Source organism: Sinohyriopsis cumingii, chromosome 12 (genome assembly GCF_028554795.1).
Source record: "Sinohyriopsis cumingii isolate HCF-2022 chromosome 12, ASM2855479v2, whole genome shotgun sequence".
NCBI lineage: Eukaryota > Metazoa > Mollusca > Bivalvia > Unionida > Unionidae > Sinohyriopsis > Sinohyriopsis cumingii.
In genome coordinates this window covers 118104037-118122682 of record NC_142972.1, presented here as the reverse complement: position 1 = coordinate 118122682, position 18646 = coordinate 118104037, and the positions used below count along the sequence as shown (strand labels likewise).

General features: G+C 33.9%; 2 protein-coding genes across 7 annotated transcripts in view; both read right to left on the bottom strand.

Annotated features, from left to right (window-relative positions):
* LOC149787327 (ATPase WRNIP1-like) overlaps nucleotides 1-10683 on the bottom strand; it is a 47622-nt gene extending 36939 nt beyond the window's left edge. For all 5 annotated transcript variants that reach the window (XR_016425150.1, XR_016425151.1, XR_016425152.1 and 2 more), the window contains exons 1-2: nucleotides 9999-10683; nucleotides 6134-6328 (exon numbers count right to left, since the gene is read on the bottom strand). Coding sequence is in view for 2 of the 5 variants with exons in the window: in XM_089977867.1 (XP_089833993.1) it covers nucleotides 6134-6328; nucleotides 9999-10655 (852 nt within the window). In the remaining 3 variants the exon portion in view is untranslated. The remainder of the gene's footprint in view (nucleotides 1-6133; nucleotides 6329-9998) is intronic.
* Nucleotides 10684-13399: 2716 nt separating this feature from the next.
* Nucleotides 13400-18646, bottom strand: part of LOC149787326 (thymidine kinase 2, mitochondrial-like) — a 46046-nt gene continuing 40799 nt past the window's right edge. For both annotated transcript variants that reach the window (XM_089977865.1, XM_089977864.1), the window contains exon 10: nucleotides 13400-14506. In XM_089977865.1, coding sequence (XP_089833991.1) covers nucleotides 14417-14506 — 90 coding nt within the window. In that variant the 3' untranslated portion in view covers nucleotides 13400-14416. The remainder of the gene's footprint in view (nucleotides 14507-18646) is intronic.

The window sequence follows — 18646 nt, the reverse complement described above, 5'->3', positions numbered from 1 at the left end:
AGGATTAACTTAGTGTGTCCGACAATTCCATGATGGGAAAGTGTTTCCCCATGATTTTACCTACTTTGGGGTTGTCTGGATGGTAGGTCAGGATAAATGGTATCATATCAGCCTTTTCCTTCTTTCCATATTTTAGTTGGTCATTGCGGTTTGTTTGTTTAGTCATTTATGTTGCCTCCATAATCAGACCTTTGTTGTAGCCAAGGTAAATTAAATGTTTAGATAGCTCTTCAGACCTTTTTAGGAATGTTTCATCATCGGAGCAAATTCTGTGCATTCTCAGTGCCTGTCTATATGGGATGTTCCTAATGCAGTGTTTTGGATGACAGCTGCTTAGGAGGAGATACTGGTGTTTGTCGGTTTATTTGGAGTAGATGTCTGTATAGAGTTTGTTTTCTACCAGTCTGGTTGTTGTGTCCAGGAAGATGTGGTTTGAGTTGGAGATTTCTGCCATGAATTTTATAGAGGGATGAAAGTTTAAAGTACTTAATCTACCTCCACCCCTGCACACAAGCCTCATCTCCATCCAAAAGTTATAGACAGTTGTTGAAATTTATATTAGCAGCACTGTCAGAGTTGCTGACTTCTGATATAAATACACTGATGTACTAGGACAGGGAGGGAGAGAGAAATTGTCTTACAGTACTTCATTGCAAAATTCTGGCGACAACAGTCCCCAAATTTTCAAAATGAAGTACTGTCTGAGAATTTCATTTCCAACTAGTAGTCAATTTCAAAGACAGTCTCACATGATAAGTGCTGTTCCAGTAAAACATACATGGGACCCGGGTAGAGTACTTTCAATTTAGAGCAGTCACCCATAGATGCAGTTTGGAATCTTGTATCATTTTCATTTGAACTCTTAAGAGGAATCATAATACCCTTGCCTGTATTTTTAAAAGTCTGCCTTCCCTGGGTACCATGTATATTTAAATGGAATAAGCCTAATGTGAATATTTACTATTTAAAGCAAGTTTTGACAAATACGGAATAAACATTTATATTTTGACTTAGGGCCATCCATTTATTGGTGCCTATGCAAAAATCTGGCAAAGCTTGACCCCTCCCCCCTCCCTGTACACATGCATACTATTTTACACCCCCACCACCTGCATACGTATATTTGATGCACCCCCCACCAATTCTATAGAATGGCCTATATTTAATCCATGCAGAAACGATCAAGGATTAATAATATTAACATGTTTGATAAAAGAGATAGTCCACTGACAATGAATGTCTGGCTGCATCAAAGAAATAAGCTGCATAACTTTTAAAAGTTTGTCTAGTGTCGGCTAAAATTTAAACGCCGACTGAACCCCAGTCAAACAGGTTACGTATTAGACAAATTATTATCAAGGTTTCACCCTCCCCCTTTCCTATGTGTATGTACATTATCAGTAGACCCACCCATATGCAAGTGTATGCATTTGGGTTACCCCCCTCCACGTGTACGTACTAAATGGATGGCTCCTTATCAGTTACATTTTAATTTTAATATTTGTACGTGGTTCACTGACTTGTAAGTCCTAACCTAGCCATGGTTAGTTTGTGGTTCACTGACTTGTAAGTCCTAACCTAGCCATGGTTAGTTTGTGGGATCCATATGGGCAGAGATTCTGACTCTAAACAATCAGAATATGACTGCTTGATTTTTCCTCATTACTAAAAATAAACACTGCATTTTGATACTCACTATTGTTCTTATTTTGGATATAAAAAAAAAATGAAAATTACTTGAATCAAAACAATTTGGATTTTAAATAAATCTTATGTCATATTTATGTCCACAAAGTCATGAAAATTTATCGAGGTTTGCTGCCAGTATGTGCTAAACCTCGATCACATTATTCCCTGTACCTCAGTTCCGAATCACTTTTAAATAAATCTGTATATTCAGGCATGGAAGCACATTATTGAATTGTGTTAAGTACATGGTTAGTAGCATATTTCTTTCAAAATTTGCAAGGTTTTTTCAAGGCTCAAAGTCATGTTTTTCAAGGTGCATTATTACATTACTTTTAAAGTATACAGAAATGAAACTGTATGTAAACACAAGTGAATACTTACTAATACTCCAGACAAGGAACATTTCTTGCAAATTTATTTTTAAAAAAAAGACAAAAACAACATGAAGACAATAGTATGATCATTGATATCATTCCCATTAATATTAAAATCCTACATCTGGCCATTAGAATAATGTAGTCACTGAACAAAATTCATTTTACTCTATCTACACTACACTTGTTACAAAGTCCAAAATATTTTAGAGTGAATTTTTCAATTATTGTAATATTGTCATCAAGTTGTTTTTGGAGAGCTCCAAGTTCATCGATTTTGTCCTTTTCACTTTTCCTCAAATTATTAGTACCATTTTTGTAAGTCTTTGGTATGACTCGGCCGGGGGTCAAACCCACGACCTCCTGCATCTGAGGCAGACACTCTAACCACTAGGCCACTGGAGTGGTGACAGCTGCATTGATACGAATGATTCCAATTTAAACCACTGCTACATCCGGGGTTCGTACAGTGGAAAGTTCAAAATGTATGACTGCACAGTGGTCAGTTGTGGAAATATTTCTGTTCTGGCACAAACTTAGAGATATATTTTGTAGTTTTTTCCCCCTTTCTTTTTATTTAATTCTGTAAAACTAAAACTATTTATTAATTCATTTTGGTTTCAAGAAAATCCAGGCTTTTCAAGGTACCCAGATAATATTTGAATTTTCAAAGCATTTTCAAGACCTTGAGGGAACAATTCATTTTTTAAGGTTTTCAATGTCCCTTATGGACCCTGTTAAGTAATTTATTTTTTATTGGTAATAATAATGCTAAACCATTTTTGTGAGATGTAAATCACATTTACAAATGGCACCGTAACACTGTGATTATAAATTGTAAGTAAATGGAGCATAAAGTATATTTTATTAATAAATTATGACTTTTTAAAACAGTTTTAATATGCATGACTGTACATTTCAATTGCAGTAAATGAAGACAATTTTATAGGTAACAACAATGCAAATCTAAGTAATTGTGATACAAGAGGAATCAGAAGACACAAAAAAAGAACAGAGGTCTCGCTAGGATTTTAAAACGAGGGGTCCATGACTCCCATTTTGGTAAAAATAGGAGTCCCACCATCAAAAGCTGCAGTCCCTTCTTTCCTACAGAATCAGCACAGACGTGAGTGCATCTACTTTTAGATGGAGAGGTTTTCGTAATGTAACCACTCAATATAATATAGCTTCATTACAACAGTCCACTGACAGGATCGCAAATTTATGATTTATTTATTTGTATACGTACTTGTAGTAATTTTAGGCAAATAAATAGTATCTGATTTGCTGTTTTTTCCCATATTTTCGCAAATACATGTCAAGTCAGAAAACAGCTTAGACCTTAAAGCGCATCTCACAAATTCCACAACACAGCATTGTTCCTGACGTTTCTGACCTATATAATTTGCATTTTAAAGTTAAATCTTTAATAAAATAATACCTAGGCTTTGGTTTCAATGATTTGTATATTTTTTCTGAATATATTTGCCCGATGATTTAAGAAAACAGACAATCTAATAAACTGGTACATCCCAGACTTAGCGAAGTCCACCATTATTTCCCGTTAGGCCTACTGGTTCACTTACAGTTTCAAACTAATTTTATGACGAAATAGTGTATAAGAGGCAGTTAATATATATCCAGATCACCGATTCTGATCTTAAAACACAAGTTTTTATGTTTTATCATCAAAGGATAGCAGGCAGGAAATTGATAGTTGCTACCTTACTCGGAAAAGGGTTAATGGTCAATCAGCTATCAAAACATAATGCCTGTGAATGAGCAATAGTTTGTTTACCAACGTAATTGATATAAAAACTAGGCCTAGCTACTGATGCCTTGATGAATACATTTCGCTACAACACTAGAACTAACCGGGCTAAGGCGCGGGCATTTAATAAAATATGGTATGGTCAGTCAATGTACCTCTTAAATAATCACAGGGCAAAGTCGTTTTCAGTTTCCTAACAGAAGAAGGCAACATTTACATTTTTAGGCGACTTGTCAGCCACGTATGAATGGCATTTTGTCTAAATCTCAACATGTCTTGATTCTGAGGTCACATGCACTGCTTATTCTGCTACATTCGGAAATGAACACAATAACGAAAGCTAAAGTTGTTTATTTGATGTACTTTTATAAATGACCACACGTACATCTCTGGGTCTTTCTGCCTCTGAATTCAATCACTGTAAATATCAGTACATTTTCCCACCCAGCCGCCAACCAAAGCCTTTGAATGTGCCGCCCAGCTATTGCATCATGTTCTTTATTATGTACTCTTATAAAATGGTAACATGTATGTACATCAAGGGGTCATTTAGGTAAATGAATTCCATCTTTGTAAATATCAGCACAGCTAACTGATCAACAGAGTCTTTGAATTTTGCCACACACCTATTACATGCATATGGAGGACTCCCGTCTCAGTGATTTTATGCATCCCAGATAAAAAAACTGGCATCCAAATACACATAATTAAGTGTTTCCGAGATCTCTGAAGAACAAATCTTGATAGTGATGAACTATGACATGAAGGATAAAAATTTGCAAATGGTCTGTCATGATAGACTACTTAGTTTTTTTGGTAGAAAATAACCTATCATGGACTGAACATATCAAACATTTCAGTTAAAAAGATAAGTTTATGGCTTCTCAGCAGGACAAGACATTTTCTCCCTGAAAGGCAGAGAAAACTATTTTATAACAGTTACATACAACCCTATTTAGATTAATGTAATACAGTATGGGGTAATTCAAATGATAAAAAAACTGCACATCTTGAAAAAAAAGAGATATGCAAATTTTAGATATGCACTGCCACTAATTTAAACACCATTACAACAACAAAGGGCATCATTTACTTGCCAAACAATCACAGGTGCTGATATTTTCAACTGAACATTAATTTCTCTTTGGTCATCACACAGAGATGGATTACTTCTAATTAGTGACACTGGCTTCGTGCCTGTTTACCTAAGTCTAGCCACAATCTGACTAAAATCAGATCTCCACTGTCCTACATGAAGATCTGATGAAGACCGCTTAGAGGTCATGTTCTGGTGACCTTTGAATTAGCCAATGGAAATGCAGCCATAAAAAAATCTGAAAGTAAATCAAATCGTTTAGTACACGTTCATGCTCTTCATCCACACTGCTCAGTCTCCAAACATGAAGATATAAAACTTCATCTGAATGGCTGATAAAATTAGCAATTTTGGTAATAACATAGGTTGGCAGAACATGACCCCTAAGAGGTCACTGTCAGATTTTCAAGTATAACAGTGGAGATTCAATTTTAATCAAATTTAGTCTAGCCATTTGCTATTCCACATATCGACCATGCTTAACCCAAAATAATTAAAAGTGGAGCATCATGGAGGAAAATAGGCACACTGCAAGGACACATTACACAGAGAAAAGGCAAATCATCTGAAAATTTCACATGAAACTTTTTTCCCTGACAGATCCGTAAATAATAGGACACAGGCTTTCTACGTGTACTATTTAGGGGAAAATTTAAATAAAGTATTTGTAGGCATTAAAATCATAAGTGTTTATAAAACAAAAAGATGGTTAAAAAATGAAGCGCCCTGGAAATCGGGAATTATGACACAACCACTAGAAATATGTTCAGGAAAATGGATGACCCACCACAGTGTCTGAAATGAGCTAAATGCAAAACTTAACCAGGTAATCTAAAGCTGGATGAACAAGGGAAAAATGGTCATGGTGGGCATAAGAAATAAAAATGTAGATTTAATTTTTAGCCTGAAAATACAGGTCCAAGAACAGAAAGTCCCTGAAGCAGAATCTCTTCTTACAATGGATTCTATTTAAGTAGGATTTAGTGTGCTGTTATGTTCAACATATCCGAAGCATGACACTTTTTTACATTATTGATCACCATATGTGTATTTTATATAATTTAATCCAATCTGCTATAAATTATATTTTGTAAACAAGGTTCCTTGCTAACTTCCTGAAAATCTCATCAAGTCAAAATTATACTCTGTGATACAACAACATTTTCTTCCTAAGGGAAAAGGTGAACCAATAAGTAAAATAACCTGCTGTGACTTGTTGAATCTATGAATTTCATCAATGAACAAGATGGTTCTCCTCTTGAACATCTTCTGGTCAGTCTTGGCTGCTCTGATTACTTCCTTCACATCATTAACACCTGATGATGTGGCAGACAGCTGAACAAATTTCCAGTTCTGTTGGTTATTACAGTTATGGGCTACGATTCTTGCCAAAGTAGTCTGAAATAAAAATATTCATAAAATACTGAGTGACTGAATAAATGGTTTGAAGGTAGATCACCAAATTAATAACAAGAAACAAACAAATAAAACCATCTCAATAAACATGTCATAACTGTATTGAGAAATTGCTCATTCTGCAAACAAAATATCAGCATAGTCTATCAAACTAGATCACTGAATGTAACAAAATTTATCCATTCATAAAATATCTAGTCATAAATTCTGGGTGGTATCCTAAAACATTGGTCTCTCAAGCCATTTTTTTACTGTGTTGCAAATGTTGAAAATAACATTATCTAGGATGAAAGCATGGAAGGCTACAATGTTTACCTAACTTTATAAAGAAATCCATGGTTGCCAATAAACAAATTGATGCTATTTAATCAAAACAATTAAAAACTCAACCTTCCTCTGCTAATGGCTATTTATATGTAAACATTTCACACCTCATTTATCTTGCAATTGTTTTATTATGACATGTCTTTGTTGAATATGTTTGACAGTTAGGATAGTCATTGTATTCTTTTTATACTGCTATATAAATCTACATCCTTTACCTCAAACAATAAATATCAGCAGCACCAACATTAAATTCACACAATCAGTACAAAACCTAGGTGTTACTCTGGACAGTACTCTCACACTGCACCAACATGTCATGAACATATGCAAGGCTGCATATCTTGAGCTGAGACGCATCAGCTCCGTTTGCAAATATCTTTCAGTTGATGCCACTAAAACACTTGTGTGCTCATTAGTACTTTCAAGACTAGACTATTGTAACTCAATTCCATCTGGTTCATCTCAATATCTGGTCCAGAAACTTCAAAAAGTTCAAAACACAGCTGCTCGGATCATACATAGAGTACCACAATCAGAGCACACCTCCCCGCTGCTCTGCACCCTACACTGGCTATCTATTCGATCCAGAATCAAACACAAAATTTGTTCTCTGTGCTACATTTCACTGTTGGACTCTAGTTCAACATACCTATCCGACCTCACCCATGTGTACACACCAGCAAGATACTTACACTCCTCTTCTGACAATTGTATACTCATTATTCCCACTATGAAAACAAAGTCATATGGACAGTGTTCTTTTGCATACCAGGGCCCAGCAACGTGGAATGAATTGCCCACTGAACTTAGATACAATGACACAGTGATCACATTCAAGAGTGCTCTCAAAACTCACTTATTTCGACTGCAAGAACAAACTTAAAGACCTAATAATGTTTCCTACCTTAAATATTCTCAGCATGTTTTGTAATGTTATCTAATTTCATGGTGCTTGTTTTTGTAATCATATCATTATATGTTTTTTATCTTACAGGTGTTGTGTAATGTTGTAAAACGCTTAGAGCTTGTAAAGATTAGGCGCAATACAAAGTCCTCATTATTATTATTATTAATGACAAAATTAACAATGCAACTCAATGTAATACAATAATAATAATAATAATAATAATAATGACCTTATTTAAAAAGGGTAACTCAGTTAGGTAAGAACTAATCTACCTTGAGGCCCTCATACAAATGAATTTATTTATTTTAGCTGCTACCTGGGCATAATGACAAAATTAACAATGCAACTCAATATAATACCTGGGCATAATGACAAAATTAACAATGTGTCCCAATGATTTTTTAAATTAAAAAAACAACAACAATAAAATCAGATTTGCTTGGAATTAATCAGATTTTTAAAATTTAAATGTTTTTCTTTATTTTAATAAAATTTATCAAACAAAAAAATATTTAGGTTTTCAATTTATTTGCATAATATATAGTTTATAATATAATATTAAGTTAAACATTTGAAATGGCTACATCTAATACTACATTTTCAATGCTTATTTCTGATTAAGGACAGGTGTGATGTGTTTAAATTTGTAAACAAAAATACTCCAGCTTTCTCAGTACCAAGCCTGTTCCTGACCTTGAAATAACAAATCCAAATGTAGAAAATACATGTTCAAAACTAGTAGCAACATTCCACAACAACTGGTTGTTGCATATGACTGTCCATTGTTTTTTTTATTATTGATATTTCAAAATGGAGACACATCCTTGCAAAGTGCAGGCTTGAATATGTAAGGCTTGAAGGTGTGGCTTGGGCTCTCAGGTTTACCATTGTTGATATGCAAGTCAGATGCTGCTTACTGCAGTCTATTTGTTCATCAGCGAAGATCCTACCCAAGTACCCAGGATCAAGAATAGTGGCAAGGAAGTGCATAGGAGTGATGGTCTCCTTGGCATCAGTGTTGAATTTGTTGATCACTCCTGAGTTGTGGTAAAGCTGCTAGATCAAGTTTGTGATATATGTCAACAGCCTGATCATGCAGTTGTTACTCTGTACCTCATTAAGATCCACTGCAATTGGCTTCATTTGTTCAAGATACTCTTCAGCATTACTTTTCATTCCAAGCCCACAACTACCAAATGATAATTTAAACTGAAATAAACCACTCATGCTGTGTTTTGCCATTTTAAGCCAATAAAAGAAATAATCCTGAAACACACAAGTGACAAGTTGGATAGATCCAACATGCTTATTTTGACTCACATTTTGAATGTAACATATTCTAATGCTCCTTACAAGCGATTTAAGTCACAAAATCTGTGTATTTTATGTATGTAAAAATATGGATATTTTTTTGAGTGATTTAAACCATGATTTAAATTGTCTAATTTGAATCAAACAATGCAGTAGTGCCAAAGATTTCATCTTGTCTTCCTTTAAAAAAGGATAATCAACCACGTGATCTCAACTGGTGCACAAGACAATAAAATTCAAAATGACATTTCTGTTACCAAATGAAAATGGTTTTCTTCAGCACTGAGCACACTTTATTTAACAGGCAGAAGATGCACTCAATTTAGTCATATATCAACAGTAATCACATTTAAATCTTGATTTTCCTGGGTCTTTTTTTTGCACCCTATCAGCACCATCAAGTAAACTTTCGTACGCCCAAGATGAAAAATAAGGATCCATGACAAGGGCACAACATAAAATGAACCTTGCTATAAACATGGCCCATAATCTTGTGATATAATTCATCCAACCCCCTTTGTAACTACTACATGATTATAACAGCAATTATTTAATGTTGTTAAGAGAACCCCCTTTTTAAATAAATATTTAATTGAATGTCTCAAGGGAAAGCAGCTTTTATTTGCTGATCAACCCTATTCAAGAATTATAAAGTGCACAATACATTATTTCAGTTTTTGTTTTAAGATGCAGATTTCTCTGTAGTGAGAGTTCTTGCAACAATAACATTCAATTTTGGTCTTGGACTCAATTTTGAGAACTGTCACCATATATTTCCATTTTAAAAATCCTACAGTGAGCTATAAAGATACCAACATAATACAAAACTTGTGAAAGTGAATATGGAATGAAAGGTTTAAGCTGGTAAATGCTGCACAAGTATTTAATGAAAATATCCACTATCATCTTCATTTTGAAGGACATCATACTGCTTTAAATGGCAAGCTTGAAAGCCTAGTTGTGAATCAAATGTCAAAGAGCCACAGTAAAATGCCTTCTTGAATATTGTTTACCTAATTCTTGAAATAGCACAAAGATGAATTTCAAAAAGTGGTTGTATATATTGCACCAGAAAAATACATCATTATTTCTCTTTCCAATGCTGACCTTTCCACATCCTGGAGGTCCCCAAAGGATCATGGAAGGGATATCAAAACTTTGAAGTAAAGTTCGTAGCATGCTGTTCTCTCCCACTGCATTTTCCTGCCCAACATACTCGGCCAAAGTCTTTGGTCTGACTTGTTCTGCTAGAGGTTTGCCCTGAATTTTTCCAATATTAGCGGAATTCATCACTGGTATTCCCACGCGTTTTGGTATACTATGTATGTCTCTACTACTGCTTTGTATATCTGGCCTATCAGTATGATTCTTATTTTGTTTGAAATTTAAATTAAGTACTGAAGGCCCACTTGATAAATCACATACTAGAGGGGTATCCGGGTCATCATTTATTTGTACGATAGATTTGCTTCCTTCGTTTGTCGAGTTTTTTAAGGAAGTCGTGCTGGGACTTGATACCATATCAATATCGTTCTTAGCTTTCTTACTACTGTCATTTGGTTTTGGCTTTAAATTAGAAGATGAGGGTTTCAGACTTCCCCATGCCTGGTCAGATGTGCGCTTCCGTTTTTCGGGCGAATTTGGGCTATCTCGAGACGGTTTCTCGCCTTCGACGGCATTCAGGCATCTATTTACATGAATTGTTATCAAAGATTTTACAAATTCCTTGTTGCAAATTGGACACTGCGAATATGTTGAATCCATTGATATTTTACCGCTACAAGTCAACAGTCATTCATCTGAGTTATACAGACGCTAAAAATTGGGCCAAACTAAAATGTTGCAAGAATAGCTCATCCGCGCACATAAAAAATTGGCGGCTAAAACTAGATTTTATTCGAGCCATTGCGTGTAATTTTGTTGGAGGAAAAAAACAACAATTGAACAAAAATACAAAATTGCAGTTTAATAATAATAATAATAATAATAATAATAATAATAATAATAATAATAATGTATTATTTTATATATAATAATCTCAAAACATAGCAAATCAAAGTTTAAGTCACAAGGCAAAAATCCATTATACTAATGAAATATAGAAGCTTGGCAACGATTCTGACCACAGCTAATGTCTACTATTGGTGGTGATACCTCCCAAGGTTCATACAAGATAATGAATCTAAATGACTCACTGAGAAACAATTATACCCATCACAGAAACATATCATGCATTTGTCCAGACTTATTTATAATAACAAATTGCAAATGCAGTATTTCAACATCATTTTGACTGGAATGATATTTACCTATACTTGAGCCACTTATTCAACATGTGTATAATTACAAACCATAGAGAAGGACCCTCTGATCTTCTCTCTAAAGTCAAAAAATTAAATATGAATACTTTTCCAATCTATCTATAAACACACTGATGCAGTCACACTTGACTATTAAGCAAAGGAATGTGCATGGTCAAAGATAAAGTAAAGACAGAAGTGATAGGAGAGTAATGATAGGAAAGGAAGAAATAAGTAACAGAGTGTCAGTGTACGTTTTTATCCCTTCATACTCAGACCAAGCCGGCTATTGTAGCGGCAATGAGGTAAAGAACCTCAACTGGCATAACCATCAGAATCAATGTCTTACTTACTGCTGACTAGTTCATCAGAAAGTGATTTTGAAAAGCTCCTGCTTGTGAGATACCAAGTCAGGAGCTTCTGAAATTATTAATGGTAATTTGTATCCAAGTCCCTATTGTACATGTGAAGAAGCTGAACTTGAAACAATTTGCCGATGCTGACTTTAATTGGAACTTTTTCTATGGTTTGCCCTAATTTGGCTATATGCCAGGGTAATGTATTTGTCTGCTGGTATGTCCACTAGGTTGTTCACAATCTTGTACAACATGATCTGCATGTACTAATGAATGAAAAAAATGGTCATACCACTGACGATAATCCAGATGTTTATAAACGTGACAGCTGCAATCTGGAAATATCTTGCAGTGTGCAAACTTATGAGCACAATATCAATGATGATAACAATCATACAGAACTAACATTCATGTACTTTTAAGTAATGATATCTCCTTGAGTGCCCAATCAGGAACTAACGCCTTGAACTTGAGGTATTAATATTGGACATATAATATATAACAGATCAAGAAAGACTTATGCTTACATCACCAGAAAATAATGTACATGTCTTTGGCATTTCTGAAACATTGTTAAAGAAGTGTTATGTCTCTATGGTCTTGAATCAAGTAACAAAAAGGAGTGAAAACCAACAAGTTTTGTAAAATTCAACAAATAATTTATTGCCCTAGAATACAAAGTCACAATTTAAAAAGAACTTAAAATATTTTGAGTTAAATCCCAAATAGTCTAAAAGTTCTATCATGAGTCTAAAAGTATAGAGTATTCCAAATGAATTCCAGTGGTGTCTGAAATGAATTCTGATATTGAGTGTGCTCATATACCAATAGTTTTATGTATTAACAGTCTTGATGTACCTCAATGATATAATCAAAAAATATCCTTGAATAATACACAGTAATTCCAAGATAGTAATTTAGTCTTAGAGTCAAAGAGCACTTTGTAATTGCTATGAATAACTGAAATAAATAAATTAAATCTTCTCAACTGAAACAAAACTCAATTTGATTCCAATAGAAACTGATGTTAAGATATGAATGATTAAATTACTATGAAACAGCTTTATATACATCCCCACTTGACCTATGTCGCAATTACCATTTTTGAAAATACTAAGTCATCTTAATGAAATATTACTCCAAACTTTAAACAAAATCTGTATTTGGAACCTTCTAAGATCAGAATTAAGGCTGTATCTAGAATTCAAACTGAAGTAATCATGTTTACAATTAACAATAATCTAAATACATAACCTAAAATGATAGACAAATATTAGCTATGTAATATGTTGTAAAATGTCATGGTCAGGTAAGCTCTTGCAATCTATAATAATGAAAAAAATTAAACACAATACAAATTAAATATACATAACAAGGAGAATCATTCTGACAACTTTTGTTAGTAATTAACTATGATATACCTTTCCATAAAGACAGGACAACAGCAGGTGGTGGTCTCAGTTTATGTTTATCACAGCTTTTATAGCTGACAGATTTAATGACATTGCTGTTTAATATGGCTTTTATGGCAGACACATTTAATGGCATAATGCTGTTTAACACAGCTTTACATGGTAGCAATATAGGAAATTAATAATATAGAATACTAATTAAGCACTTTTAAAGAACACATGGGCAAGGAAGATACTGGCACTAAGATAGGGGAAATCACAGGCTCAGTATTACATCCTCATAGACGATAAATGATTTAACAATGTGTCTGGAATTTCCTCGACTCTATGTCCATCCACAACATTAATTATATCCATCATTTTACTTTCTCACATGTGAAAATAATGCCATATATATACGAATAATAGAAATAAGGAAGACAGAACAAACAAAAATGGGCTTTGAGTATCTAAAATTTTTATTTATATTTAAATATTATGAAAAGTACACTTAGAATTGAACACATAGAGAGATATAAAAAATATGAAAATTCTGGGAATTCTGATAATATAATGGACCCTTTTTTAACTTTCTTGAACAAATTGTCAAAAGCACCTGGCAATGTAAAGATCATATTTTCAACATAATGCCTCCTAGATGAACAAAATGAAGAAATGAACACTTATTACATTTTCTGTACAATATTGTTTTAAAAAGAACACATTTTCAAGCCTACATATCTCAAAACAGTTGGCAGTAGCATACAACTCACTTTCTAGATATCAATATCAATAACTGAAACAGCACCAAGAAAAAGGCACACAATCATTTTCCTGTAACAAGTCATCATAAAAACCAATTAAATTAAAAAAATTCCATTCTACTTTAAATACAAAGATAAAACAGCACAAATTTGTTGACATAAATATTTATGCTGGTTACCACTTCCTTATTCATTTTTTAGTTTCAAGTAAATCTGAGTATTCACATATCCTTATGATTAAGTTTAAACAATACCATTTCTTTTGGATTCATAGATCTTACAAGTTGAAACTAGTAAGTGATGTAAGGCCCTATGCATGGCAGCCATATTTAATCAGAGAGATAGAGAGAACAAAAAACTGTCAGCAAGATTTACAAGTTGATTTAAAACTTCTGTACCAACAAACCAGAATGATCGAATCGAGTAAAACTGCAAACATAAAAACTCCTGATACTCCATAGCATAATGCTACGGAAGATGAGGATATCTGCTGACTGCAGTTTGACTCGACTTAAAAGCAATTATATATACTTTATGCCTGGTGTAGTATGAAGATACCACCTTGCCTACTGATAATCCAAAGATAAGAACACTTTGAAGCAATACCCATTTAGTGGCAATGTTTCTCAGGATATTCACTCAAACTACAACTTTATTTCAGGTGATTCATACATAAAACTGATCCACACAGTCACCCTAAATAACGACAACTTATCATGCATCCTGAAGTCCAAAAAGAATTTCAGATTTCCTCTCCTCATAGATTTTAAGCATTTTAGGTAAGTTACTGTTGGCATCTAACACCTGAAAGAAAAACAAAGTAACTAATTATGAATATGCAAATGAACGAACAAATGTGCAATATTTTCTGTATTTTACAGCAGTCTCTGACACTAGGCAATATCTCACATTATGTGCAAATGCAGAATTCAATAGGTAAACAATTTTTATAATGGATAAGCAAAGTGAATAAATACTGAGAACTTTTTAATTTTCTTGGGTAACAATTTTTGGGGGATTTGGGAAAAAATGATTTTTTAAAATAATATTTGCCCAATAATGTTAGGGGTATATCAACTGCATTTCAAATCCATCCCTCCCTAGAATGGAAACAAATTCACCACTTATATCATCTGCTTGCCAATTTGAAGTCTGACTAGAGTGGTCTCCCACTGGATAGAGGGATTGATTTTTCCTTTAAATAAATTAACTAATCAAAATATGGTCTGGAGATTAGATAAGAGATGGGGAGTTGCATTCACTTATCAAATAGTTGGCCCTGACTTGAATCTCTTAATGCATAAGTACCGTATATACTTGCGTATAAGCAGACTCCCCAAATGAATATGTATAAACACTAAAAAGTGCATGACCCGTGTATAAACTGACCCACAGGTCTAAGACAACATCACAAGATGCATGCAGTTTTAAATGAATTTATTTAGGCAAACTTACATTAGCAAAAATTACACATATGCCTCTCTCTGTTTTCTCATTGTTTCTACCTAATTCAGATTTATGTATAACTTGATCAGACAATGACAAGAATTGAGCATTCATGGTTTGCTGTAACACTACCCCTACCCTTTGACTCAATTATTGTTTGTTTATTTTATTAGACTTTTCATACTAGTGCACCAGTAGTTACGTTTTTTACTTGCCTTGAAATTGTAAATACCTAACTCATTAAAATGTGATCCTAGTATGACAACAATGAACAACAACAGGGTTTTATTCAATGCTAGCAATTACTGAATAAAGTACATCCATTGGATTCAAATCATGAGCCCCCTGCACTAAACTTTAACAATGCTTCTAAAACTATGCTAATACCATATTTACCGTATACATTGGGACGTTGTATTTGTTGGGACGCCAAAATTAATTTCAAAAGTAATGCTTTTTTGTACACTGTATGTTCTGGAACACATCGTTTTTTTCAAGTCATAAGTTGTGGGACACCTTTTAAATCATTTGAAAATTACATATTGGAAAATGCACTCCAACTGAAATTTTATTTTAAAATATATAAAACTGTGTACTTGAGATAAAACTCTTTAATCCATTGCAGCAGCATCTCATCAACACAACCCTTCTCCTGCACATGTGCAATCCATTCTTTCGATGCATAAAAATTTTTTTAACTTTTCTCTTACCATGAAAAATTGTTAGGCAACACATCACCTGAAGTGGAAAATGCAAGGACTAAAGTTAGATTTTTTAAAATCTGCACCAGTCTAATTCTTACACTTTTGACCCCTGTATTATCGTCAGTCCATCCAGGAACGAGAGCAAAGTACACTAGAATTTCATCCATCTTAATGATCATCTTGTCGGTGAAATCATCTGCTTCTCTGGCCTACACAAATTCATCATATGATTTTATCTTCTCCAAATATTCAAGGCATCACTAGGTCATGGATGTTCGTGCACAAAGCACTATATTGTGTCACTTTAAAATTTGTTCCATTGTTTCAATTTATTTTCAAAATTCCAGTGAATACCAGCGAAAAGGAATCAAAGTTTGTTTCCATATCTCGACTGTCTTTGTATATTCAAAAAAATAAAAAAGTCAGCACACTTAAAAGAATCCATAGTCAGCTTCCAAGGTCAGCTTACTTTGCAATAAAATAACCTTTGTATTGATATCCGTTGAAAAAAAACGGCTTCAGAATATCCAAAGTCAGCTTCAAAGGTCAGATTACTTTGTAATGAAAATAACATTTGTCTTTGATGTCCTGTTCGTAAGTTCAAAGAAAGAGTTTACAGCTTGCTGCCAGTTGTGTTTATTCACCACCAAGGCTTCTATGTGCATGGGATCTGTAGTTATAATTAACACAAAAGAGCACTGATGTCTGCGGGTCAATAGTAATGATACTTTTGTAACCCCTGCTGGCGAAACAATTGTCACTTACACTCAAGTGAATGTGTTTTCAAATAATGATTTTTGTTTACAGCAGACATGGATATAATTCAATCTTGGTTATTTTGCACCTAACACCACATCATGCGTGAATGGCAGTTGTCTTCATTATATTGGTTGATCATTTCCCTCTCCTTTGTGAAATCGTCTTCTTTTCTTCTGGCCTTCATGCATTCATCACATGATTTTATTTTCTCCAAATATTCTGGGCGAAGCTGGGTCATGGACGTCCATGCATGAAACACTATATTGTGTCACTTTAAAATCTGTTCCATTGTTTCAATTTATTTTCAAAATTCCTGCGAATACCGGTGGAAAAAAACCAAGTTTGTTTCCAGATCCTGACAGTCCTTGTATATTCAACAAAAAACAAACAAAAAAAATCAGCACACTTAAAAGATTCCATAATCGGCTTCCGATGTCTGCTTGCTTTCAAATAAAATAACCTTTGTGTCGATATCCTTAAACAAACAACAAAAATGTAACCAAAGTCAGCTTCTTTTTGAGGTTTGCTTGCTTTGTAATAAATATAACCTTTGTCTTTGATGTCCTGCTGGTAAGTTCAAAGAAGGAGTTTACTGCTCACTGCCAGATGTGTTTATTCACCACCCGGGCTTCTATGTGCTTGGCATCTGTAGTTATAATTAATACAAAGGAGCACTGATGTGTGCTGGCAAATAGAAATGATACTTTTGTAACCTGTGCAAGCGAAAAAATTGTCACTTTGCACAAGTGAATGTGTTTTCAAATAATGATTTTTTATTTGCGAGATACTATCGTACAGAAAACCTGGATATAATTCAATCTTGATTAATTTGCACCTAACACCATGTCATGTCTTCAAGACATCGGTTGATTATTTCCCTCTTGTTTGCAATTCTGTTGGATCCAGTTTTCAGTCAGATAACATATTCAAACCTTTGAGCACAACCAAACACAAATTGTTTCTCAATGTTCATGTCAATGAACAACATGGCGTGTGTTATTGGACATAAGCGATACACGCTAAAGTATTGAAGCCTGCACTACATATATGGATTTTGTGGTTATATTTTATTCTGTAATGGTCATGCTGAAGAAAAATAAGGAATAAATGATAATAATACAAGGCTAGTTTCTTTCTTTTTATTATCAAATAAGCATTTTGTTGAATTATTTTATTGCAATGTGCATGGGGGAGAGCACAAATGCAATACATATTTATTTCGTTTCATAAGTCATGGGACATATGACCTAGGTGAAAAAAAGTTTCACCATTAAGTTCTGGGACAGGAAAAAAAATTATTATTTTATCGTGCCCCAATTTATATGGTAAATACAGTACTGTAAAAACTGAGTTTTAGTTAGCTTTGATGTAAGTGACCGTACACCCTGTTTTACAAAACTACAATAATCGTGTAACTATTATGGGGTGAAAGGCAATTACAAATCAAAGTATTGGTATAGTTGTGGGTCAACTGATTTAACTGACCTGTATTGCAGTTGGAAAACAAGAAGACAAATCTGCCAATTACAAACAAAGGGGATGCCAAAACATCCAGCTTTCCATTATGTGGAAAATTATGATTTTGTTCAGCAAAATCACAGAAGTAAAATAGACTGATGATGATCTTAGTTGAACCATATTCAGAATTTTAGCCTTTATTATTACCATTCTTTCATGAACATGTAACAGTTATTCTGGTTATGTGCTTTGCACCATTGAACATGTGTACCTTTGCATAAAGATTACCTCAATTTGTAGCATCACTTAGATAATTGAAAAGGAGCAACTCACGCGCACATGGATCAACGTCAATAAACAGCTACTACCAACTAGCTCAAGTGTTTTTTTGGAAGAATGTGATTTGGTTAAAACAATGAATAAAGCAAAGTCTGCATCTAATATGTTTGGAAATAAACAAGGATTAAAGTGACACTAAGCATGCTTTGCACTGTATAGTACTGTACATTATAGTACAAGCTATTCTTCCGTGTAAACTAAAACTGGCCTGTGAATTATGAAGTTTTTATTTACCTTT